The sequence below is a fragment of the Psammomys obesus genome, unplaced genomic scaffold (assembly GCF_907164565.1).
Source record: "Psammomys obesus unplaced genomic scaffold, mPsaObe1.curated_primary_1811, whole genome shotgun sequence".
Taxonomy (NCBI): domain Eukaryota; kingdom Metazoa; phylum Chordata; class Mammalia; order Rodentia; family Muridae; genus Psammomys; species Psammomys obesus.
The window spans coordinates 3,355,317-3,381,552 of NW_026590809.1; the positions used below are offsets into that span (position 1 = coordinate 3,355,317).

General features: G+C 48.1%; 1 protein-coding gene across 3 annotated transcripts in view; it reads right to left on the reverse strand.

Annotated features, from left to right (window-relative positions):
- Positions 1-3,524: 3,524 nt before the first annotated feature.
- The window catches only part of Znf827 (zinc finger protein 827), a 168,980-nt gene continuing 146,268 nt past the window's right edge, over positions 3,525-26,236 (reverse strand). The window contains exons 9-15 of one of the 3 annotated variants that reach the window (XM_055609039.1): positions 22,556-22,693; positions 19,331-19,502; positions 18,226-18,392; positions 11,291-11,482; positions 10,776-10,953; positions 8,927-8,959; positions 7,429-7,496 (exon numbers count right to left, since the gene is read on the reverse strand). In XM_055609039.1, coding sequence (XP_055465014.1) covers positions 8,944-8,959; positions 10,776-10,953; positions 11,291-11,482; positions 18,226-18,392; positions 19,331-19,502; positions 22,556-22,693 — 863 coding nt within the window. In that variant the 3' untranslated portion in view covers positions 7,429-7,496; positions 8,927-8,943. Of the gene's footprint in view, positions 7,497-8,926; positions 8,960-10,766; positions 10,954-11,290; positions 11,483-18,225; positions 18,393-19,330; positions 19,503-22,555; positions 22,694-26,236 lie in introns of all 3 variants that reach the window. The other 2 variants (XM_055609040.1, XM_055609038.1) reach the window with 2 other exon arrangements.

Sequence of the window (26,236 nt, forward strand, 5' to 3'; positions counted from 1 at the left end):
GTTATCAACCTAGAAATATCCAGTATCTTTTCTTTAGATCTATCTACTTCTTTATCTGTCTCTATTACCTACCTGTAATCTACCTTTATACAAATACATTTTCTGGGTTCTAATAAAATACAAAGCCCTCGGAAAAAGATTCCCATGCAGTCATTTATTTTGGAAGCAATTCTAAAAACCTAAGTGGGAAACTAGAAAGAATGAAACAAATTGAGAGAGAGAGAGAGAGAGAGAAAGAGAGAGAGAGAGAGAGAGAGAGAGAGAGAGACCAAGCCAATCTGAACTTACACCAGCAAGCCAGGCATTCCTGTAGACATCTAGAATGGAAGCCCTCTGGTGACCCTCATACGGCTCCGAAGAACTGTCCATGGAGAGAAAGAAGGGAGAACTGCCAAGGGAGAGAAGGAAGGGAGAACTGCCAAGGGAGAGAAGGAAGGGTCTATAGGAACCACAGAGTGTTCGCTCCTTCAACTTAGGAGTTTCCTATGAAGAGGGATGGCTGAGTGGGCCTCTGGGGGCAGCCCAGAAGTGGACAAGGCAGGCCTGGGAGGAGCACAGAGTCCAGGTGAGACACTGTCAGTTACATCTGGCTTCCACTGGTGAGTTTATAAGATGGAGGACAAGAGCTGGCCAACAGGATTATTCTTGTCCTGACCGTTGCCAGTACGTTAGCTCTAGACAGAAAGCATACGAACCGCTCTGGTCGGGGGCTCAGCCAGCAGAAGAAGGTAGAGTAGGGTGGGGGAGGCGAAGCAGAACAGAGCTGGAGGGAGGAGAGTGAGGAGGGCTGGGTCTTGACATCCCCACGCATCTTGCTTCTAACTTGTTGAGCCAGAGGAAGTAATGGCATGAAAGCATGTCTAGGCCGTCCCCGTGGTGACTCAGGCCGTCAAAGCGTGGTCAGAAGACAACAGTGTCAGACACCTCACACACTGCAGTGTGTAAAAAATATTTTTAGTCATTTTTTTTCACCCCTGAGCCCAACATGGCTTGAAGACAGAGGTGTTTTGTTGTTTTGATTGCTTTGCACGAATTCTCAGAAAGAGTTCTTCCTCTAGAATTTAGAAAGAGTCAGAATCATCTTTATATATTATGCAATCTATTAGGGTGGGGAGGAGTCTTAGAGAGCAACTAGTCCAACCTCTTTTGAGTGTGCGGGGGTAGTCAGAGGACCACCTTGGGCCCTGGTTTTGCTTTGAGAGGACTCTTGCTCACTGCACATGCCAATCTGGCTGGCTCCCGAGCTCCCGAGCTCCCGGGGCGTCTGTGTCCGCCCTCTGAGTGCTGCTGTCACAGGTTAGCTATGGCCACACGCACACCCTGTGTCGGGCCCTCACACCTGCCTGGGAAGCAGCTAAGCCACCCTCACCCTCTTTTTCTCAGACGCTTAACATGAGGTAATAACAGCATCTTTGGGGCCAAGCTGAGCTCCACAGCAGTGTCTCTCCCGGTTGCGGTCGATCGTTCGTGCTCAACAGGGTGGAATCCCATCTGACATGGGGGTTCATTCTGGAATGTGAACTAAAGCAGATTCTTTGCTCTTTTCCCATTGAAATCTGAGAACTAATTACTGCTTAATTATTTCCAAGAATTGCAAGGGGACAGGACGGTTGGCTTTCTCCTCCCCCTATGCTTTCTACCAACATTAGCACCCGATGTGTTGTCCAGTTCCAGCTCTCTTAAGAGCTAGGAACGAAAGATCTAGACTTCATAACAAAGTAGCTGAGGTTGTGATGGAGAATTTGAGATCGTTCAGGCCGTGGACAGGGAAACAGGGTTTCCTTAGGTAGCAAGGGCCACCACCTATCTCCAGATCCAGGACATTTGCCTATTTGGTTAATTGCAATGCTTCACAAAATAAAGCCCATTTTAAGGAGGCCTCTTCTCTTCTGAGGGAATGTAATGCAGCTGTTGAGAATGTTGGCAGAAATGTCTGGAATGTTTGCAGCTGATGCTCCTTTGAGATGGTGCCTGAGCCTCCAAGGGTACTTACTCCTGTCCCTTGGGATTTCACTCAGGTTCTAAGCTGCACTTGGGACACATTTAGTTTGACATTCTCTGTCTGCTGGAACCCCAGTGGCCACCCTCTTCTTACGCATACCCTGAGCTCATCGTCCTTCCTCACCACGGACCAAGAACACTGAGGGGCCCAACGAGGTGTCTTGCCCCTTAAACTAACCATGTTATCCACCAAGACGCAGAACTGTGACAGATGCTCATGAGCTTCAGTTACCTGCCCCGCCCCCGCCCCATTCCCCAGTAACCAGAGCCTCTGATTAACGGTCAGGTATACTTTCGTGGTAAGCATGAAGGAAGCCACCCACCACGGGTATAAAAATGAGCCATGAGCCCAGGCTTATTTACTCATGACACGCCTACATCTCTCACTAAATATTAGGATGACTGGCCAGTCCATGAGCGAAGATGCCTTCCGTCCTGTATACGTCCTCAGACCATTCCTTAAATTCAGCGGAAGCCTATTATTTCAGGAGCAATGATTTCCAAACCGATGAGTGTTTCACGTCCGCTGCTGCAGGGAGCATACGCGGTTACCTACTGTGTGCAGGAGAAGGCGAAACAAAACGGCGTGCGCACTGAATGGAAAGCCACTTTCGCTGGGGACGCTAAAAAAGGGGCCTATTTACCTTAATATTGTCCAGAGAGGCCTAGGCACCCTTAAACAAAACCGGTAAGTGGGTCACATAAAAGAAGGTCTTCACCTATAAAGAGCTATTGAATAAAAATGAAGATGGAAATGATTAGTGAATGCTTCATTTGCACAATGGCTTCTTATATAGCACAATTAAAGGAAACACTGGGTCACTTTAAGTGTTAGACTGAAGTAGCTCACAATCTTTGACATAGGCAAAGGACATTGTAAGAGTGCAAGTTATGAGCAAGGCTGAACCTTCTTATCTGCAGTTTTATGGGTTCTTATCAGTTGCCCTGGGCTCACAGGAAGGTCTCATAGATGGAACTTCAAGATGAATTTTGAAAAATTATTTCCAGTAGTCACTATGAATTTCATTTCCCTCTTCTGGCCTCAGGTAATTTCTCAGGCACCTTTCCTTGATTGACAAACCATGACTCCTTGCACTTATATAGAATAAATTTAGGTTGGAGAATATACTATTTCCCCTCATTAGAATGTTCTAGTTGTTGAACTTCATTAAGACAAATAGATTCATCTGTATTTTCACTCCCTTTGGCTATGAGGTCAATAAAATGTCAGGCAAGAGAAGGTAAGGATGCGAAACCCTTTGAAACGTACCTAATGTCAGGCAGGAGCCAGCTGCCGTGGTCCTGCCAGGCATATTAGCTCTCAGCCTTAATAGACATTAGTGGCTTGCACAACAGCCTCAGCTGTTCCAAACTCACACTCTGCAGGAGTTGTGCTAGCAAAGGACATTTCAGAAACCCTGGAATACAGTGAAAAGAAAACAACAGAACAAAGAAAGGTAACAAAACACCGAGGCTTCACGAGTAGTCAAGGATGGCAACCAAGAAAGAAAAAGAAGCCAGAGTATAGCCAACCTTTTTCTTTAATTAGAGTATATTATACTTCCAAACTCGGTACACTAGAAATTGGCAATGCAACGTAAGATGCAAAGGAAAATACCAGTTACTGTCAAAATGACCCTGTACAGCCTTGTAATGCAAAAGCTTTATACAATACAAATTCTCAGTAATGTACATAAACCTTGACAGTATGATCATCTGAACATGAGGAATAAAAAAACAAAAGAAAAGAAAGAATGAAAAGAAAGGACAGGGGAAAGAAAGTGCCGAGAACCCTAACTGCATTACTCTACGGGAAACCAAGCCAGCGTTCATGGAAGAATGCGGAGTGGAACTGAAAGTTGCTAGTGGAGTTACTAAAAGATGTTAGTGTTTTTCATGGGAAGGACATCTGTAGAATCCATCCTTCCCGGAGCATCTGACTGCAAACCGGATTCAGGGGCACATTTTATCCATGTGGACTCTGAAAAATGCTGTAGATTTTCTTCTTTATTAATAACAACAATAATAATATAAAAAGTCAAATAAACTGCAAACACATGTTTTCTCACTCAGAAAACTTTTTATAATTTACCAGAAAGATTGATGACTCTTTCCAAAGTGCTAAAAAAGTTGCCCAATTACATTAAGCATTACTAAGTCATTCAAATACAGGTTCAGTGGCAAGCAGTGAAATGCATGGCATCTGAGCAGCAAACGTCTCCGGCCACCTCCCCTCTCTCACGTCCCCACCCAAAGACCTCTGACTGCACACGTGGCATGCTGAAAAACCCGGGTCCTCGTGACCAGAGTCACCAATCAGGTTCTTAACCTGTCGGTGCATCTGTGAATCACCTTTCTGTCAACCTTTGAGGGATCAAAGCAGCTCCTTGCCTGTTATCACTGAACCTGCGGTTTTGAAAACACATTATTAGCCAAGTGGCACATTCTCCATTAAATGGGAATAAAGACACGACTCTAAAACAAAAAACAAAAGCAAATAAGAAAACAACGAACCCACCCATAAAGCCAGTGACCTTGGGGCACACTGTCCAGAACTATCTATAGTGTCTTTGCCGAGACATCGACATGGTGAATCGAACATGTTAAACAAGGCCAAGAGCAAAGGTCTCTGCTGGAGAATGACAGGCTCTGGGGCCTTCCTGGCCAAGCTGGTTCTCCCTGCTTTGCGGACATCTCTGTAGTGTAAACTCCTTTGCCAGGGCACTAACCAGGCTCCTCACCCATGGCTGGGCGTGGGGTGTGGGGAGGGAAGCAGAGACCTGCCAGGTCGGGAGAGAGGAACAATGATGCGGAATGTGGGCTCTCGGGCTTCCAGTCAGACTGCATGAATTTCAATGAAGCAATCTGGACTAGAGAAAATCAGGGATGCTTTTATTTCCCCCTGGTTAAAGGAACGACAACAAAAAGGAGGGCATTATCCCACGTGGAGGATGGGACAGTGTGAGAAAATGGCACCGGTTGGAAGGCATTCCTCCTGGACACCAGCTCTTCCACTGATAAATAATATAGAAACTTTTGTATTCCAAACTTCCCATTTTTTCACAGAGCACATTTCTTCCTGCTCTTTCAGCCTGCTGCATACTGGAAACTCTGCTGTCTCACAAATGCAAGCAGTGGACACAGTCAGCCAAATTCCTTTTCCTTTTCAAACCATCCATTACTTTTTAAGATGGGCAAAGGGCTACGCAACCGGATCATACCTGCTCTTGCTGCAATAAAGTGCTGCACACAAACTGCCATTTTAACGACCACAGAATAAGAGCTTTAAATAAGTATAAAGTGAGCCTCCTAGCAGGTCCCATCTGCTAGGCGTTAACAAAATGGAATACGGGGTTACTAACACATAGCGGGTGCGCTCTAGCCAGAGGCTCTGCAAACAGTGGGGACTCCTGGGCCATCAGCTGAGGCTTAGGACTAAACAGCACCTTTTGTTGTGTCCTTCCGTATACGTCAGAGAGGTCGTGGCTAAAATTTCAAACATACAGTCTACTCATTCCATAAAAAGGTCATTTCCTTCCTTCTCTTCTACTTATTCCTTTTCCCCCATGAGGAACAAAACTAGTGCAAGACCAACACACTGTGCAAAGCTGCCGTTTCTTTTTAGTCTGAGCTTTTACACCCAGAGTTGATCCAAACCCCTTAATCTCCTTGGCTGGATTTATCAACCATAACAATTTCCACTCATACAAATTTCTCCTGCAAACAATGAGAACAACTGAATCAATAGACCACACACACACATATTCTGCCCTTTAAAAAGGATAAATTCCCGTGTGTGTGTGTGTGTGTGTGTGTGTGTGTGTGTGTGTGTGAGCTGAACACCTTGTCTTCATGTGGGCACACGCACAGAACCCCCGGTTCTGTGATGTCAGCTGCAGAGCTTTGAGGCATTTCTGAAGAGATCTGTCTCCTGATTTTCTTGTTCACCCTCCTAAGTGGAGATCTGAGCTCCAGACACTCTACTGGAAATACCCTGGCACCCCGCAGACCTTCATCCACTAGGCACCAGGCCCTCCCACTCTGCAGCCATCAGTGACAGGGGGAAGGCCGTGGAGGGGTGGGACCCTGCAGTGAGCAAACAGTCCAGGCGGAATCAAGAATGTTCATCACTGTCAATGAGGCCAGTACAGAAAGAACGTGCAATAGAAATGTCATGTCATACACCGTACACACATACCCTCTCTCTCCCCCTCTCTCTCTCTCTCTCTCTCTCTCTCTCTCTCGCAATCCACAAATGCCCACAAGAGCCCACTCACCCGACAGAAAACCCACTGTACCAGTAGAGAAGCTTCCAAATGCTGACTGTGATTAAGGACACTCTCTTTAGGGGTTGACATGACAAAATTCCTTTCAGAGAGGAGTGGGGAAGGGAGAGTGGGAGTGATGGCTGGGAGGCATGCCTCTGAAGGTAGAAGTAGGCAGCAGATCACCTCTCTGGAGATTGGATAAAGCAGCTTTCAGGTAAATGCAATAGGCATACATACAGAGCCAGTTTTCTATTCCTTACTAAAGATACACAGTACATGTGTCCAGACCCCTGGGGCCTGGAGGTTTTTGCAGCAACAGACACCTGCTGGGGTTGTGTTTAAGTTTTGTGGGTTTTCGTCTTTTCCTGTCTCTGTCTCTTGGTTTTTGGTACAGAACATGGCTGTCCTCAGACAGTCTCTGCTCTTTCTCTTAGTCCAAGATAGGCAAGGAAGGAGTGTTTAGGCGAGGGGATGCTGGGAGGCGCAGTCTGAGGTCGGGGAGGGTGGAATGTGAGATCCAGGTGGGTTTTGGGGTACAACATTGTTAAGGGAATGAGATGGGCAAAATCTGAGTTCCGATATTTGTCAAGACGCAGCGGGGAGCCATTGAAGGCCAAGGCCTTGAGCGCCAGGTTGGGCTCTGAGCTGCTGCCGTGGGCTGCCGACAGGGCCACGGTCTGCAGAGCCTGTGAGGCAGACATGACGGACAGCGGGGACAGGAGATTCCGGCTGCCGCCCACAACCAGCAGCGGGGCTCCAGGGCCGGCGGGCTCTCCCGAGGCTGGACTCGGGCCCTTCTTGTCCTCCTCGGGGCCGTCTCCACTCTGGTGCTTCTTCACATGGCGGCTGAAGACGAAAGGGTGTGTGGTCTTGAACAGGCACTCTCCGCAGCTGAAGGTCTGGCGGGGGGCGTGCTTCAGCTTCTTGTGCAGATTCAGATTGTCCTTGCGCTTGCAGCTGTAGCTGCACTGGTCACAGTGGAAGGGCCGCTCCCCGGTGTGCACGCGCACATGCTCGATGAGCTTGTTGGCCGTCTTGGACAGGTAGCCGCACTGGTCGCACTTGTAGTGGTTGCCCAGGCGATGCTCACGGGTGTGCGTCTCCAGCTCCAGCTGGTTGGCCTTCACTGTCTGGCAGATCCGGCACTTGTACTCCATCTTGTAGTGGGTCTTGAGGTGGCACTCCATGGCAGCAGGGCGGTTGGTGGAATAGATGCAGAACGGGCACCTGCCAGGGGAAGCAGTGCAAGGGAGGCTTAGCAAGGAGGGCCCACAGCAGCCCTTCGTCTTCCCTCCTCGCCAGCCTGCTCTGGGTCAGCCCCTGGGTCCCCCGGGCCTGGCCTGCTCAGCCCTGCCACCTCTCAGATGGCCTCGCTCGCTTCACTGCTGACAGTGCAGTCCAGGTTAACGGGAGCTCTGGGCGCTGCCACTCAGCTGGTCTGGGGCTCCAGGCCGCACCCACCAAGGGCGGCCCTCACAAAGGAGCAGAGACTTCGAGGAGCCGGCGAAGCGGATACTCCCCTCCTGCCCCCACCCAGCCCCTGGGGCCCCCTCCGCCCCCTCCCTCACTGGACATGGCAAAAGTCTGGTCTCCTGACCTCCCCTCTAGACGGGAGCAACACAAAGAACCGACTTTTCATGCACCACACCAAGCACACGCAGAGAGGCTGAGAGGTTTAAGAACAGCTTAGAGGGGACAGCTACCTCCAGCAAACGGGAAGTCACAGGAGTCAGAGTCGTGCTTATTAAAGGGGTGTCAGGATGAAAAGGCCAGTGTGGTGTGTGCGTGTATGCACGTGTGTGCACCAACATGTGGACTCTCAGAATGTCGCCTCCTAAAGCACCAGTTCGTTACAGGCCTTCACCTAGGAGGTGAGGACCGTGGCCGGGGCCTGGAAGAAGGAAGCCCACACAACAGCCCCTCCACTCATGAGGAGTGAGGAGGGCCGGGACTGCTCTCCAGAGCCTCAAGTCATTCTTAGGACATAGTCGTGTCATAAAAATACCAGGGGTCCAACTGGAGCGTGAACTCTCCGAGGGTAGGGCTTTTGGGGGTTTCATTCGCATTCTCCGTGGTGCTCACAAGAGCACCCAGGGCATTCTGACTCGTGATCTGAGCGTCTCTCCGGTAACGGAGGCAGATTCCGAAGGGGGTGGGGCAGCTCCAGCACTTCACTGGGCTCTAGCTGTCTCTTGTAGCACAGGGCCTGGCTATCTCTGGCTTGGACTCTCCATTCTCTCCAGCGTGGATTACGCTACTGCCAGCCCTGTCGCTGTGAGAGGGGCTGTGGAGAGTGCGGTGGCTGTGTTTACAAAAGCTGCCAGGCTTCACTTTTGGCAGCTGCCAGGTTGGAGTCTGTGGCTTAGAGGATAGCTGTAGCGTGTGTGCTCTTTCCAAAAACGAATGCAGAAGCCCGAGTGGCTGCCTCAGCTTGGACTCCACTCCTGCAAGGCAGGGCCTGGGGGTGGGGAGCTGTCCTCAGAGGGTTGGAGAGTGTTCAGCAGAGCCCAACGCAATCGGGTGCACCACGCACTGCCTCGTCAGCACCAAGCTCGCCCTCAGCCCTTGAGCCTCAGCTGACAGAAGAGTGCACAGAGATATAAAGCCCATTCCCAGGTCAGGTGCACACACAACCCCTACGCCAAGCTGGGCCTTACCTAGAGGAGTCTGAAACTCACCACTGTCCTGAGCTACGGCAAAAGAAAAATAATAGTATAATCTTATTCGATCTGCATTATGAACAGGATATAGAGTACAAGCAGCCCCATCACAGAGAAGCATTTAGACATCGGCGGTCTGTCTCATGTTAAGGATGTTTCTGTGACCCTTGACTCAGTCTGGATCTCACTGCTCGGGAGAAGCACCCAGGCTTTTCCATGCTCCCATTAGTCATCTTAAAGACACTTTCTCAGGAAAAGGAATTCTCTGATATGGCAAAAGCAACAAAACAAAACAAAACTCACTGTATAGCCAGAAGGCATTATCAGTTTTTCCCAAAGTATTCTTCTCCTTGGTTGTCCTAGAACATAAGCTATCATGGGGGCCGGTACGGTTAGCACTGACAGGCAGTGTCTGACCCAGGAGGAACAGTGTGACCATCGTGTGGTCTCCCCCAGTGCAGAGACGCAGGCCAGCTTAGGGTCCCAAAAGGTGAGTGATGAGGACACAAGTGGTGTGGGTGTGAATGAGCTACAGGAAGTCCCCATACTCCCCCCTCCACTGAAGGCAGATCTCTCCTTTTTAATGAAGATATGTAAATCTTTATAGAGGGACGGAGGGATTAAACTCCAACTCTCAGATTGCTTCTGCTATGATCCCATCTATCTGATCAATTATAAAATCACCCTCTTGTCTATGACCCTCCCCTACATACCCCCAAGGATACAGCAAAACAAAACAGAATCTGCAGTAGGTGCTATTCCCCAACTCTTCTGGATTTGTTGTTGTTGTTCTTGTTGTTGTTTTCCCGCAAAGGGTGCCCTAACCAGCCAGTCCCACTCCGCCCCCAATCTTCTGCTCCGGGTCTCTCTGGGTTCTCTAACTCTTACCAATTTAGGAGGCACTGTGAGTTTCAAGGATAAGAATGTTTTAAAATCCAATACCCCTTCTCCTGCTTATATTAAGAAAATAAAAGGAAGAGTGTTCCTCCCCCATTCTATTAACTACGTGGTGATTTCAAGTAACAATGCCTTGACAATTGTGTCTTTCTGTCCCCAACTACTACATGCTCCTGTCTCTTTACTGCACCCAAAGTGCCTTGTGATCGGGGACTCTGCTTCCGGAATCACTGGGAGATTAGACTCTGGTAGTGCTGGGACATACATTTCCTAAAGTGGAAATGATATTTTATTCTTCATGTGCCCTTTAGCACCTATAGTCAGGCTAGCCACATGGCACGCCTGGTACTGACGGGTCTCACTGGAGGCCTGAGGCCTTGCTGCAAGCACTGCTTCAGCAGGATGCTCCCTGCGTACATCTTTTGGGAAGGTGTTGGCCTGTCTGGAGGAAGACAGAGCAGCTGCTGCTGTGTGAACAAGGCTGCCTTTTGGCTCATCAGACCAACACGGTTCTACTTTGGGGCCTGGGTGTCTATGGTACTGACAAGTTAAACACATGTCAGACCACCTGAAAGATGAGTGCGGTAACTTGTAGTGACGGCTGTGAAATGCCCGATACCTGGGGACACTGGCCTGGTATCCATGAAATCAAATCTGAACTCAACCCCAGCACTGCAGTCAGTATGAGTCTACTCTTCCCTGCTGTTTTTCCTTGCCATGAGCCTGGGGTACCTGTGAAGTGGCTTTTCCTGCTAATGTCTGTTGACTCCACTGGGGACAGCTGGAACCCCATCCAATCAGAGGCAGCAGATCTTTCTGACTAACGCCCCTCATACTAAGCTCCCCCATTCTGTGACCCCCCCAACACCTTCATGGGGGGTGGGGTAGGGCAGGGGAAAGGGACGCCTAATAACAACTCAATAAAAGATTCTGTACTTGCTTTCCTTACTTGAGCCCACCGGTGGGGACAGTGTGGCATTTCTTATGCTCCAGCAGCTGTTCGGGGGTCTTCATGAACTTGTGGCACACATCACACTCAAACATCCGGGTGATGAGGTGGATTTGTAGATGGCGCTCAAACATATTCTTCGTCTTGCAGACAAAGTTGCAAAAAACGCATTCGAACCCTGAAAGGACCGAAGCTGGGTGTAGGAGTGTGTGGGGAAGAACAGGCAGGCAGGCACAGGCAGCTGCCTTCCAGCCAACCCTGCACCTGGCAACACAGGAGCTTTCCAGTCACCATCCCCTACAGCGCTGCGCTAAACACAGTTGAAGAGACAGCCTCAGTGTCCGTGCCCCTCCCTGTCTTCCCACCCCAGATCTGAGCACAAACCAAGCCAAAGCCAAGGGCTAACTGTCTGTAGTGAGCACCATGATGCGGTTTGTTTTCTGCCCCAAGTTTGTTCTCAAGACTAGGTCACCCTGGAGTGGCAGCGCGAGCAGGCTGCGTCTACCTCCTCTCACCTTTCTCTGCCTTCTCCTCCGTGTTCAGTGTGGGCTGGCTCCCAGGCACCACAGAGATGACCAGCAAGTTGTTCCCACCCTTGTTTTTCTGGGAGCTGTCAGAGTCGTCTTTGCCATTGGCTGAATCGCTCAGCGTTGACAGCGAGGACGAGGAGGGGCTGTTTGACTCACTGGGGGTCTTCCTATCATCCCCTGGAAAATGAAAACAAGCCAGGTCTGTTATTCGGGAGGAGTTGAAACCTCTTAGAATGATGGCAGTTAAGGAAGGGATGTCACTTCCAGCTCCCACAGGTGCCCACTGGGAGCCTGATTCTAGTGCAGCCATGGTGAAGGCATGTGTGGAATGTTGGGCCCAGATATGTCTGTGGACATTTATTAAGCTCCTACAACAATTAAAATATGTCAACAGCAGTTAAGATGATCACATGTGTTCCTGAGTTCCAGGGTCTATGCTACATTTATTCTCACAAAGTTCCTAGGTCTCAGGCTGCAGCTCAGTATCCGAGAGTGGACTCAGCATGCCTGAGGCTCGGGTTCAGTCCGCAATGTGTGTACAACATACACATCTTAAAGGCACTGTTATCATCCCTGCTTCACAGAGAGGCAAACTTGGCCTCATTAGGTGTGATCACTGTACCGAGTTATTGACTATGTCCACACTCATCAGCACACGGTAGACGCTCCTTCAAAGCCAGGCACGGAGACGTCAGCAAGCCATTCAAGCCTGGCGTCAGGGGGGTTCAGCGTCTACTGCAGCCTGGCACTAGGGGTTAGATCTAATATTGCTACTGAAAGAGCTAAAACCCAGACCGAATCGAAGAACAATTTTTATAGCGTTGGGCATGAGGTGACGAAGTAGTTGCTCTCTGAGAGACAGGACAAAGGAGGCAAGTCCTACAATGGCTTAGCTTCCTGTCCTAAGATATGTCTAAGATATGTTGCAGGGCAGGAAGAGGGACATAGGAGGAGCCTGGTGGACTCTCCTTGGGAAGAGACACAGCCAGGGTCTGGGGAGGTCATGATGGACAGAGGCGGCAAAACACAGTATCAACAGGGAGCAAGAGCACAGAGAAAAGTGCCCAGAGACCTGCAGACGTCAGGAGGTCAAAGATCAGAGCAGGGGTGAGCAACTACCATGCCTAATGGGGAAAGGCCTCCTGAGAACTGAAGGCAGCACACGGGGCTGGCACTCGCCTAGGGCTGGCCCCACTGCTGTTTACAGCAGCGAGATCAGAACAATACAAAATCCATGGGCATCAGGAGGGAAACTGAGGAAGGACTTTTAAAAGGGGGCAATAATTATTCCTAAATAGATGAATATCTAGTGATCTACACCTGCCTATCAAATCACAGAAGATGCCGAAATATCAAGGCTTCCAAGTACCTATGACCTAACTAAAGGCCAACAATACTAATAGAAACAAAAGATACATAGCTGAACAGCCAGCATGATAAAATCACAATGTTTGGTTTTTAAATAAAGATTATCAAATATGAAAAGAAACATGAAAAACCAGCTCAAAATGGGAAGGAGAATCAACAATCAAAGCTAACCTAGAACAGGCAGTGTAGAGTTTTTAGTAGAGGACATTATATTTCAAATGTTCAAAGACGTAGTGAACACATGGAAGATGTGGAAAGGGGTCCAAATGACATTTCTACAGATGGAGACAGACAATAAGGGCCTCAAGAGAGGGTTACACAGCAGAGGACAGATCAGCATGCTGGAGAGTTTCATGTCAACGTGACGCAAGCCACAGTCATCTGAGAGGAGGGAGCCTCAATGAAGAAAACGCCTCTGCAGGATCTCACCGCAGGCCAGCCTGTGGAGCATCGTCATAATCAGGCATCAATGTGGGAGCTTGGCAGGGCCACCCTGAGCTGGTGCTCCTGGGTTCTGTAAGAAGGCAGGCTGAGCAAGCCATGGGAAGCAGGCCAGAGCAGCACCCCACCATGGCCTCTGCATCAGCGCCTGCCTCCAAGTTCCTGCTCTGTTTGAGTTCCTGTTCTGATGTCCTTTGATAAGGAATGGTGATTGGCAGTATAAGCCAAATAAACCCTTTCCTCCCCAACTTGTTTTTTTGGTTATGGTGTTTCATGGCAACAAGAGAATCCTTGTCTAAGACAATCAGTAAACCTCAAGTTATGGCTACAGGGAAGATCTAAAATGGGACAGGACAAAGAAGCCTCCCAAACGAAAAGAGCATCCGGGAACTGCAAGATACTCCAGGCAACTTCACCTGAGACTAACTGAGGTCCTGATTAGCTGACCAACACATAACTTTTCTTTTGTTTGTTTCTTTGGGACAAACAGCTCTGAGTTTGAGTCACTGTGCGCAGTCCTGGCTATCTGGAACTTGATCCATTCCTCAGGCTTGCCTCTAGCAGATCTCTGCTGCTTCTGCGTCCAGAGTGCTGGGTTCAAGGTGTGTAACACTCTGCCCAGCTAATCATTTTGGGGAGTTGTTTGAGACAGGGTTCCTCTGTGTAGCCCTAGCTGTCCTGGAATTCACTCTGTAGATCAGACTGGCCTTGAACTCAGAGAGCCACCTGCCTCTGCCTCCTGAGCTCTGGGATTAAAGGTGTGCACCACCACCACTTGGCTGACTACATATATATGTGTGTGTATATTTTTACTTTTGGGAAAATCAAGATGTTTCTAATGTGTGGAAAACAATAAAGCCCAGTATGTGAGAAGCTCAATGAATGCCAAGCACAAGAAACACAAAGAGCCAGGAACACACACCTATCACTCCAGCACTCAGAAAGTGAGGAAAGATTGTGAGGTCAATGTCAGTTTGGGCTGGATAGGAAGACCCTGTCTCAGAAAGAGGGCATCCACAGCTAGAGACCCAGGGGCACCTACCACTGAATTCCTCAAAACAAGGAAAGGAAAAAGTCTAGCTTGCCTTTCTGAGTGAGGATGGGTCATCTTACGCAGGTCCTCCTTCTAGCTCACCTTCTTTAGGTGTACAGATTTTAGTATGATTATCCTATATTACATGTCTAATATCCACTTATAAGTGAGTATTCTGCTTCTGGGATACCTCATTCAGGGTGATCTTTTCTAGTTCCCACCATTTGCCTGCAAATTTCATGATTTCCTTGCTTTTTTTTTTATTGCTGAGTAATATTCCATTGTGTAAAAGTACCACAATTTCTGTATCCATTCCTAAACTGAGGGACATCTGGGTTGTTTCCAGATTCTGGCTATTATGAATAAAGCTGTTACGAACATGGTTGAGCAGATGTCCTTGTTGTATACTTGAGCGTCTTTTGGATATATGCCTAGGAGTGGTATAGCTGGATCTTGAGGTAGTACTATTCCTAATTTTCTGAGGAAGCACCAGATTGATTTCCAAAGTGGTTGTATAAGTTTACATTCCCACCAGCAATGGAAGAGGGTTCCCCTTTCTCCACAGCCTCTCCAGCATGTGTTGTCATTTGAATTTTTGATCTTAGCCATTCTGATGGGTGTAAGGTGAAATCTCAGGGTCATTTTGATTTGCATTTCTCTGATGACTAAGGATGTTGAGCATTTCTTTAAGTGTTTCTCTGCCATTCAATATTCCTTTATTGATAATTCTCTGTTTAGCTCTGTATCCCATTTTTTAATTGGATTACTTAATTTGATGCTGTTTAACTTCTTGAGTTCTTTATATAATTTGGATATTAGCCCTCTGTCAGATATAGGGTTGGTGACTCATAGCCAAACTTTGGGTAGAGTAGAGGGAATCTTATGAAGGAAGGGGGAGATAGTAACACCTGGGGAGGACAGACAGGAGCTCCACAAGGAGAGTAACGAAACCAAAAAAATCTGAGCACAAGGGTCTTTTCTGAGACTGATACTCCAACCAAGGACCACTCATGGAGATAACCTAGAACTCCAGCACAGATGTAGCCCATGGCAGCTCAGTCTCCAAATGGGATCCCTAGTAAGGGGAACAGGGACTGTCTCTGACATGAACTCAGTGGCTGGCTCTTTGATCACTTCCCCTGAGGGGAGAGCAGCCTTACCAGGCCACAGAGGAAGACAATGCAGCCAGTCCTGGTAAGATCTGATAGACTAGGGTCAGATGGAAGGGGAGGAGGACCTCCCCGAAGTGGACTTGGGGAGGTGCATGGGAGGAGAAAAGGAAGGGAGGGGAGTGTTGGGAGGGGAAGAGAGAGGGGGCCACAGCTTGAATACAAAGTGAATAAATAAAAAAAAATTAATAAATTAAATTAAAAAAATCCAAAAGTTTAGTGTGATGTTATGCTTGTATACCAGCACTCAAGGGGCTAAATCAGGAGGACAGAAAGACTGAGCTCTATAGTGAGCTACTCTCTAAAATAAAATAAAATAGAAGAAAAGAAAAGGCAAGGAAAAAAACCAAAAGAAGAGCAAATTCCCAGAACGGTCATAGGAAAAAGGTCATACTATGTGGAACAGAAGTGAGAAAGACAGCAGGCTTTCCCATAGGAAGGAGTCATAGGAAAAGACACCAAGTAATATCTTTAAAGAAATGGAAGACTACCCACCTCAGATTTCAGACCCGGTGAAAATGTGTCATAAAAACGAAGCACAAACAAACAAAGTTGATATTAAAAAAGATGAAAGAACTCATCACCCACAGACTTGAATTCAAGACAAAGGAAGTCTTGTAGGTAGAGGGAAAAGGGCAGCAGACGCAGACAGGAACCAGCACATCAGAAGAAGTGCGGGCCAGGGTGCGTACAGGAGAAACCCACTTCTTACTTGGATGTCTTTGGAAGATAATGAAAGTATTGGCCCTTAACCCCTAATGACAGGGCTAGAGCCCATCTGTGAGGAGAAATCTAAAATCACCAGAAAGGTTAGGAGGGGAAGGTGGAAGTGGACCTTTGTGGCGTTTTGACATGAGGTGGTGTAGCCATGAGGCTCTATCTTGGACTACATGTCATGTAGTATGAATACTGGTTTAGACAACTTCACAGTAATTTAAGTTACTAATGCACAGATTTAGATCAGTGGACTAGGGCCCAAGTCAAGCCTCTCAAAGCAGTAGTATGGAAAGACAGCTCTCACTGTCAAACCATTAACTTCTAACCGGGGTCAGCAAATGATAGCCCGTGGAGTCATACTAGTAAATCGTGAAGTCACACTTGTAAATCACTTTTACTAAAACATGACCATTCACTTTTGTATTAGCTACCAGGACTTTCAAGTTCCGTCAGGTGGCAGAGCTGTGTCAAAATAAGGACACAAGGGTAGGTGGGTAGGGAAGGCAGAAGGTAGATCTGGGAGGACCTGGCGAGGTGAATATGATCAAAACACAATGAAGTGCTCTAAGAATTCGTAAAATAAAAATGACAGAAATTGGAGGCCCGAGAGCCTGAAACGTTCGTTCACCACCTGGATGTCTGGAAACTGGCCCAAAGCGCCTCGACCTGAGAACAGTGTGACCGTCTCCTTCCAATAGCAGCTGCTGCCTGGGAGGCCTCGGCTGCATTAGGCAGAAACTTCTTCAATGAGTTTCCCTTGTGCCTTCTGGCCTACCAAGTGAGCCCGTTCTGCCAGCTAGTCTGGGAGCTCTGTCAGCTCAGAGGGACAGGGTCTGCCCCATGCCTCCTGTGGTCCTTAGGAGGTGTGTCTGTCCTGCTTAATTGTGAAGGTGAAGTCTCCTTCAAGGACAAGGTGGAGCCAAGCTAACTTCTTCCTGAGGTGAGTGGTGAAGGCTGTGGAGTCGGTGCAGAGGTGTTCAGGAACACACTGGGGTGAAAAGGGTTACACAAGTCAGAGTGGGACAGGAGAGAGGCTGGCCTTTCCCTCCGTTGGCCTTTCCAAAAATGCCCAATTTAACTTGTCTTCCATGTGGGCCTTCCAGCTTACCTGCTTCCCACAGTGCTAATGTGGTCAAGTCAGAAAACTGATTGTAAAAACGGCACCTTCTCACTCAGCATAATGACTCTCTGCGGACCTCCAAGTCAGAGCTGTTCAACTTACTGACAAAAACAAACTTTTATTGCTGTCGGCACCAGCAAGCCAAAGTGGCCAAAGAAGCAGGGATCCTTCTTGGACATGCACACTGCCAGCAAAACTGTCTGGGAGCTTCCCCTCCCTGGACCCTTCCAGAGCCAGGGATGTGATGGGCTGACCCATGGCCAGGACGGGCACTTAGCAACATCAGCTCTTAATTTGTAAGCACCACAACTGGGGGTGGGGGGAGGGGGCAGTCCCTCTCAATCTCGCTTAATGACTCCATGCTGCTGCCATTTGCAACCAATGCTTCAGAGGTGATTGCAGGGTGTGATTTTGTGAAATCAAAGCGTTACATCGTTACATCGTTGAATGGAAGAAGTTAACCAGAGTGTCAGGAAGCTCTAAGTGAAAGGCAAGCACTGGCCAGGCCCAGACAGGCTGGTTTTAGAAGCAGTCTAAACAGATACACCGTGCATTATTGGGGAGTGGCTAAGAGCCTACAAAATGAGGGGTACAGTGCCCTGGTGGCCTGCCAAGTGTCCTGCAGGACTGTAAGGACAGCGAGGGGACAGACAATTCCGTTCTGGGCTGAGGTTCTGAATCCAAACTCACTGCCCTTGTGTGGAACACGCCATCCCCCAGTGTCTCTCTGTGTTGTGTGACACCAGTGAAACCCACAGTAGAGGGTGGCTGCTGGCTGAGGTGAGCAGGTGAAGCCCAGCCCTGGCGGAGGAGCTCAGGGACTACTCCGTGTGGTGATGTGGGCCAGGGCTAGGTGAGGACTGCACGCGCAGCTCGGTGCATCTCAACAGTGACTATACTCTACGGCAAACTCCAGGCCCGTGCAGGCCATGACACTATGGCTACAGGGGCAATACAGCTCTGCTGCTCTGGGGGTGCCCCCGCTCCTGTGAAGGAGGGCATACTAAAGTCTCATAGGAGTGAGAACACTTCCAGCAAGCGCATGCTACTGTGGGGTGCAGGGGATGACTACCTGCATGCTTGGTGCCAATGTGATTCTTTATCTCTGCTTCCTCCATGGTGACAAAGTCACAGGCCGTGCAGCAGATGGAGAACATCCACTGCTCCTTGTCCACGTGGAGCGACATGTGGCTTACAAACTGGACATTGAGCTCGGTCTCAAATCCACACACATGGCAACTAAAGCAGGGAAGAAAAGGGAGAGAGGAGAGTGAGTCAGGCTTCTAAACGGGCTGCTTGGTTACACACAGCGCCTGTGAGAACATCAGCTTCGTGCGTGTTCTTTCTATCTCAAGGTATGGCGTCAGGAAATTCTTCTGCCTGCTGGGATGCCTCCAGAGTGGTCACTGTGCCAAACAGATGAGGTGCCAGCATGATAGAACGATCCCATAATGCTATAATGTTGCTAAATAATCATAAAGTTAATTACAAACTACAGACTCCAGATGCTGCACGTGTCCTAGCAGACACCCCTGGGCACAGAGATGCGGGACAGTGTTGCCAAGGTATTAGTGGTCTCTGACAGATCAGATGGTACACCTCCACTCCCCAGGCTCCGGAAGCCCTGGGGTGCAGTGAGGAGAGCACACACCGTTCCGTGGCACTCTGAGCAAGAGGCAGGCACATCTGTGAAAGCTCCCCGGGAGAAGAGTCACATCCACCCCAATGCCTTGCAAGGGCAACTTGCCACCAATACTGCTCCGGCAGGATTTGATAGATTTGGGGTTTCATACCGATTCAAGGTTGAATACAGAACAGAATGTAGTGTGTAATAACGGGCAACCAAGGGACAGCATGCAGGCCTTCTGAGCAACTGCCCGGGAGCAATCAGATCATGTCTTCTTGTCTTTTCCCCCACGATTCTTAGGCGCAGCAAGGCGCTCAGCCACAGCATGGGCTAACAGTCAGTCATCCTGGAGCCTGCCCTGCAGAACCACCTCCCAGATTGTTTCTCTTCTTAGGGCCACCTGAGCTAGACAGGAATCTGCAAATTCAGGGTTTAGTCTAAGCAAAGAGCACATTAAAATGAAGTCAGTGCATGACTGGGGAAGGGCGCGGTGGCCAGTGCTCTGGGCGGGGCCTGAGAAACTGGGGCCAGCTGCTCCCGCTTGACCCACCTGTAATAATAAGGATGTCTCTTCCCGTCCCCGCCTTCGGAAGTGACGGCACTGACGATGTCCTCAGCGTCGGTGCTCACCAGCTTCACGGAGTGCACGGTCAAGTGCTGGTTCAGATTCGCACGGCACTTAGCAGCATAGGGGCACAAGTGGCATTTGTACTTTCTTTCCTCTGGGGGAAAAACCAAAACTGCTCTCAACAATGAAAAAACCATTTCAAAAGCTCACTTAAAGGAGCCGATAAACGTTGGTCCAAGTCTCCCTTCATGGGCCAAAGGTCATGCCTTGAAATTGTACTAACGCGTGTCCCTAGCAGTTCGCTAATGTATCCATACTCAACTCACAAAGATAAAAAAGCTCTCTCTAGGCAGCCAAGACAACATTTCGAGGCTGAAGGGTGGGTTTTATGGTGCCCAGGTAAGCTAAGGAAGCTGGAAGCAGCACTGGCAGAGGCTGCCTGACAGCCCAGGCCGGAGTGCAGCGAGCTCTGAGGGCATTCCTCAGAGGGCATTTATTTTTCTTCTTGGAGAACTCGTCCTTCTCCCTCATCATGACGAGGTGAGCTCTTCAGGGGCTAACAGGAAGCCGTGTGAGTGTAGTTTGCCATCTGAGTGTGCCCCATGTGCCAAACTGCACCCTTTTCATCACAAGGTGTTTTCTGCACGTGTGTCATCCTGCGTCCCTCTTCAGACAAGGTTTGTTGGCTGCATGAGTGTGCCCCAGGTGTCCTTCGTGGGCAGGCGCGGAGTTGGAGAAAGCTAAGGAAATAAACACTGATATATCTGGAGCCTAAGAGGCTACGTCCTTTTTTCTCCCAGCCCCAGGCCTGGGCCAGCCAAGGAAGAAAAACTAATGAAATTAAAGGGGAAAAATGACTTGTATGAAATAATTTAATTGGAAAATTTCATTTTACATAAATAAAATTTAAAAATCTCAATTAATTTGTTAATGGAAATTGGCTCGTAAGCTGGCTAAGGTTTTAGGAGTGCTTCCAGAGTGGTGTTCTGAATTCATTTGACTAATCAGACAAATTGTAAGTCCAAGAAGCCTCTACTACAGATGACGATGGCAGAAAGATCGGGAACAGCCTCAGCTTCTATCCTGGTTCCTGGTCTTGGCTGAAGATACTTGTCTCATTTGCTTCACTAGGGAAGATGGGGCGTGGTGTTAAAAGTGTTTCCGGCACAAAATGCAAGACACTACGTTATGTTCCGCTGCCCCCACCCACTGACAGGCTCAGGCTGGGCCTGAAGCATGGGGCGCATGCTTAGAGTTCCTGCCTTTGTGTTGAGAGAGGAGGGTCTGGGTGTCAGCACCAAGGTTCCACTTTCTCCGTAAAACTACAGGGATGGTCCCTCTTTCTGTCCCCGGGATGGGGACGTCCCTCGTTCTGTCCCCTGTAAGGCTCCGGTAACGCTGGGTCTCCTCTTCTCAGAAGGTAGGAGCTATACAGTATGTCCTTCATCAGCTTCCCAGTTCCCCTTTGTGACTGATTTGTTCAAGCGCTTGTCTCGGTGCCACTTGGGTAAGTTTGCTTAATTATCTCTCAGCTAACTTCTATGCCAAAGAAGAATCATGAGCTGTCCTTATTCTCCAATAATTCCCTTCCCCCTTCTGAAACAGGGTCTCACTATGTAGACCAGGCTGTCCTCACACCCAGGGATCCACCTGCCTCTGCCTCCCAAGTGTGGGGAGCAAGTGTGTTCGCCACCACGCCTCCCTCCAGCAATTCTCCAGTGTCCTCTGGGGTTAGGCCCTTTTCCCCACCAGAGTGCCTGCTTTCCTGTCCTAACCCGCACAGCAGAGGCTGTGTGGAGCCAGGCACTCTATGACCCTTCGGCTGCTGAGTCTACTCCTTTTGTGCTGACCTGAACTGTAGGAGTCTTAGTTGTAGGTATAAAGTATTTTCATTCCTTTTAGATATCTGATACTTTAATTTTCTTTTTCTTCCCTTTTTAATTGATCCTAATTATCATTCTCAATAACTTGAGAATGATCATTCTCAGCAAATTCTCAGTAATACATCTAAGAATGCTTCAAGAATGAGGCCTTAAAATCCCCACTTCTTAAAAACATGTTATCTGTCGGATATGATGAAAATTTGAATTTAGTGGATTTAAAAAGATAAGGACAAAATTAATCTTGTCCTATTAATACTCTGTCTTTCTGTTTTTATTTTTGCATAACTGTACAACAACCTTTAAGACAAAGTTAAAGGCTTTTATATGCTGTATATAATAAGCATATATGTGTAATATATAATATATATATGATATATTATGATATAGATTATGTATCTTATACATATGTATTTGTTTTGGGACTAGGGTTGTCTCTATGTACCTACACTGAGCTCCAATTAGTGATCCTCCTGCCTCAGCCTCCCAAATGCTATTACAGACATGTTTCACTATATCTGGCTTATATCACATTGATATATCGGGATGCTTTAAAGCCTGACTTTCGGTGTCAGGTTTCAAAACAGTCGAGTGTATTTTCTTTGGTGCTGGGGATGGAACCCTGGTCTCATCTGTGCGCCAGCCTGTCACCTGTGTCGGCTGTCACCTACATCTGTGATATCACGTGACCTCTGCTGCCTTGGCTTACTTCTGCTGACTACATTAATCTCTGCTTTCTTTGCTTCTTGTGACTTAGGTCCCCCTCATTCTGACCCCTGGAACTGACCATCTGCTGCCCATTTTTACATGTAAACTAAGAGAATCTCTATCTTCCTGACTATGGTGCTCCCTGGCCCCACAGCTCCTACAATCTTGAGGTGAAACCAGAGGAGTGTCTCTTAAGGGTTTCACCCAGCTTGCCTGTAACATCGTTCTTTACATAAGCCTGCCTCACACTTAGCACTCACACTTAAAACCTAAATGAGAATCTTAATAAAAAGAAGGTGGGCTGCAGCTCCAACTCCTGAACCCTGAAGAGGACATGCATCCATTCCTTACAGAGCTCAGGAGCTGACTCGGAGGCACTGAAGTGCGGACCGCTTCTCCGATGCCCTCTGGGAAGTCAATGAGGCTTTTCAATAGAGAAAAGCTTTTCCAGGGTCTCATTTCGATGTGCCAGGCAGCAAGGCCTGTACAGGTCAGAACTGGTCAAGTTTCCACCACTTTCTGTAGCAATTCTCCTAAAGAAACTCAACTTCTTGCTAGTATAGAGGCCTGAGGTGGGAGTGGGGCTGTGGTAGTCTGCGGAGCTGGGTCCCCTACTCACCTGTGTGCAGTGAGAGGTGTCTAGACAATGTCTGCTGTCGGCCGAACACTTTTCCACACACATCGCAAGGAAAGAGCTGGTCACTGAACTTCCAGGACGGCAGTCCGTTTCCTGCCTCAAGGACAATCTTTTCTGTCTCTGTGCCAGGAGAAAGGGCATTATGAAGAGCACAGGCCAACAGGAATTCGTGGCCTTTTAGCCAAGCCTGAAGACTGCATCAGACGTGTGCCCTAGGAGTGTGGCTAGGAACCGCCACAAGAACCAGTGGCCAACTTCTCGCTCATCTCCGTCAGGGAAGATGGAAGGCGCCATGATGGCCAAGGGATCACAACAGCCACACAGCCACTGGGGCTTCAGTGGCCCCACTAACCACTAAAGGCATGCACACAGACAGGCAGGCAGGTAGAGGCTTGACAGCACTCTGCTCACTCTACAGAAGTACTCAATAAACACTGGAGTGAGTGAACAGTCGAGCTGCACGTTAATATTCTGGAAATGTAGATGCCGGCTAACAAAACAATAAACAAAATATTGGAAAATCCAGATTTCAAAATGAAAATAAATGGTTCCTGTCTGGAAAGAAATGCTTCCACTGCTCTTTAGGAAGGAAAGCTCTGCTCTCGAGTTCTGGGGTCTGCAACATGTTCAACCAGGGCCTCATCTAAAGCTGACTTAGAGAGGGCCTCCACACACGGCTCCTTGCACACGAGTCCCGACTGTGTGGTCTACACGTCTTAGTGCATCTGAGAAAATGGGTGCTCTGGAAGCAATCCATGCACTGGATTGCTGGTGGAGTAAGCGCACTTCAATATGTTCTTTTTGTAGCTTAGAAGATTTTCATTTCTCCTAATTGTCTATAGAATTTCCTTTTATCTTCTGACCCCTGCCTCTTCTCAATGACCCGCAATGGTCTATACAAATATCGCCTCTGCAGGCGTGTAAGAAGACAGGTAACAGAGGGGATGCCCAGAAGAGGGAAATGGGCACTTTCCAGGGACTGCTTGTCGGGGCCTCACTTTGAAGAATAAGATAGCACAGTCAGTGTTTGTCCTTGACCTGACCGAGTAGCTGTGGGTCTTCCTGGAGCACGGTGCTACATTACAGAATGGAATCTCATATAAATGTCACCAGGAGCATTCTATAAGATACAAGCAGAAGAAAGTGCTCTGACCGCTAGTCGGAGAGCCCCTGCAGAACTGCTTGATTTCACACACTAGACTGCTAGACTAACACCATTTTCCAGATACAAGCGTCCACCTCTATTTGGACACACCAACTGGATCAATGCACATTTGAATGAAGATTTGCCCAGCAATGTAATCTGGGGAAAGGAGAAACAAATAATGCAGATTTGGAAGGGAGAGCAGGAAAGAACCTGGGGAAACGGAGATGATGTTTGCTGTGCAGGTGCCTGCCAGCAATCCCAACACTGATGAACACATTGATCGATTGATCTGTTTGTTAAAATGTAGCTCTTGAGGCCTCAGGGAAGAGAAACTAGTTTGTGTCAAGCAGGAATGCCTGACTAAGGCTGTCTATAAAGCAAGGAGTGGAACTGCGGCAGGCAAGGCATGGTGGGAAGGTGAAGAGGGAGGTACGGGTCAGCGGGACATCTGAAGATAAGGACCACTCTTGGGAGACTGTCCTTAAGTCTGAGTGTGGGTATTTCAGCCACGCAGAGATGAGAGATGGTATTTTAAGTAGTTCCTTCCAAGTGTGTAATCAAACGGCACTTTCAGAAGGGTGGTCATGATAATAATAGGTGGAGGTCAAGATGGCAGACAGTTTTCTAATGCAGTCAAAATAAGTGAATTAAATGTGTCACAGATGCAGCACGTAGGTGCAATTAAAAATGAAGACGTCTCTTAACAATTCTTTTGAGTATTAGTCATACACTTGAGAGACTGAAGCACCATAAAGAATTCAGCTTCTTCCACAGCCTTAGAAGGCATGACAGCTTCGAGGACCTGAAGACTGAGCAGAGAAAGAGGCACCCAATATGTACCAGCCCCGGCCCTGAGCCCAGACTCTGGGCTCCCTGTCTGGGCATGGCTCCTAAACCCTCAGTGTTTGCATCTATAGTATGGTATTGTTTTCCTCTCCTGCGTGAGAGCAAGGCAATTCCAAGCCACAGGAGCCTTCACCCAGAACAAAACACAGCAATGCCTCCAGCTGGGGCTGAGGCTGGGGCTGGGGCTGCATGAAGGGAAAAGGAAGAGTCAGGACACCCTAAAGCCTTTGTTCACAAATTGGAAATGTAACTGTAGAGGCCACATATTTTGTAAGTCTTGCTACCAGTGTGAGACCTCAGTCATTTCTGGCGTCCTCCCTGCCCACCTGCTAATGCTAAACAGTCATCAAAAGTAGCCCATCCTACTTTAAAGACTGTTCCGGAACCCTACTTACTATCTTAACCAAGCAATCGTATTTCACCAAGATTTTGGAAAACTTTTCACAGTATTTTCGGCCAATTGCCCCTTTCCCTTCCATGTTTATCTTCGCATCCTCAGCATTCACACAGCACCCAAAGCGAGTGAATCACACACTACACTGAGACAGGGACTAAATATTATCCTGTCAGAATTAAATAAAATTGAACAGGGATTTCTCAGCATTAACCTATTGATTAGCACAATTAATTTAATAGCATAACTATTAAAGACAACTGACAATTCAGAGTGGAAGTGAGTATGTGCCTGTAAGGCTAATCTTGGTTGTCAATTTCATACACCAAGAAAGAGGGAGGCACAATGGAAGATCTGGCTCCATCAGACTGACGGGCAGGTCATGTCTGTGGAGCACTTTCTTGATTACCAACTGACACAGGAGGGCCCCACCCACCCCAAGTGGCACAATCCCTAGACATACATATGAGCCTGGGCTATATAGGTAAGCTAGATGAACACTGAGGCTGCGAGCAAGCCAGTAAGCAGTGAGTGTCCACAGCTTTTGCCTCAAGCGCTTTCCTTGACTCTCTTGGTTTTGCTCCCTTCCAGGACAGACTGTGACTGGTACACCAAACAACTCCCCACTCCACAAGCTGCTTTTGGTTACAGGGTCTGTCACGGCAACACAGAACATAGCAGAACAACGTTTTAACTACACTTAAGAGGTGTGCTCTTATGAATCTCTTAGTAGAAATGCTTGCAGTCCCAAGTCAAACTCCAAAGACTTTACAGCTTCCTAACTGCACCAAATCCCAGGCTGATTCTGGTTGAGACAATTTCTCTGGCAGACACGGATTACTGTTAACCCAACAGTCAGTCATAGTCAATGTGCCTTTCCTTTTCCTCTGCCCTCTCCCACTACGGAGGCAGTTGCTGTTGGCTAGAAGTTAAGAGTGCTACCTACCCAGTGATGATGAAAAGAAAGACACGCTTGAGTATTGGTTTTCTGTCTTCCATGCCTTGATAACAGAGATGACCTGGGGTGGTGGCAGATAGTTTGTGAACATAAAGCATGACGATGCAAGCCAACTTTCAAGCATGGAGAGAAAGAGTGATGGAAAGAAAAATCAGGGTCTTTGCTGGCATTTCCCAGTGGCCAAGTGAATGCCAGGAGTCACCTACCATTGGATTTCTTGTTTGGTGAAGAAAATAAGACCCTGGGCTTTTCTTTTCTTTCTTTCTTTTCTTTTCTTTCTTTCTTTCTTTCTTTCTTTCTTTCTTTCTTTCTTTCTTT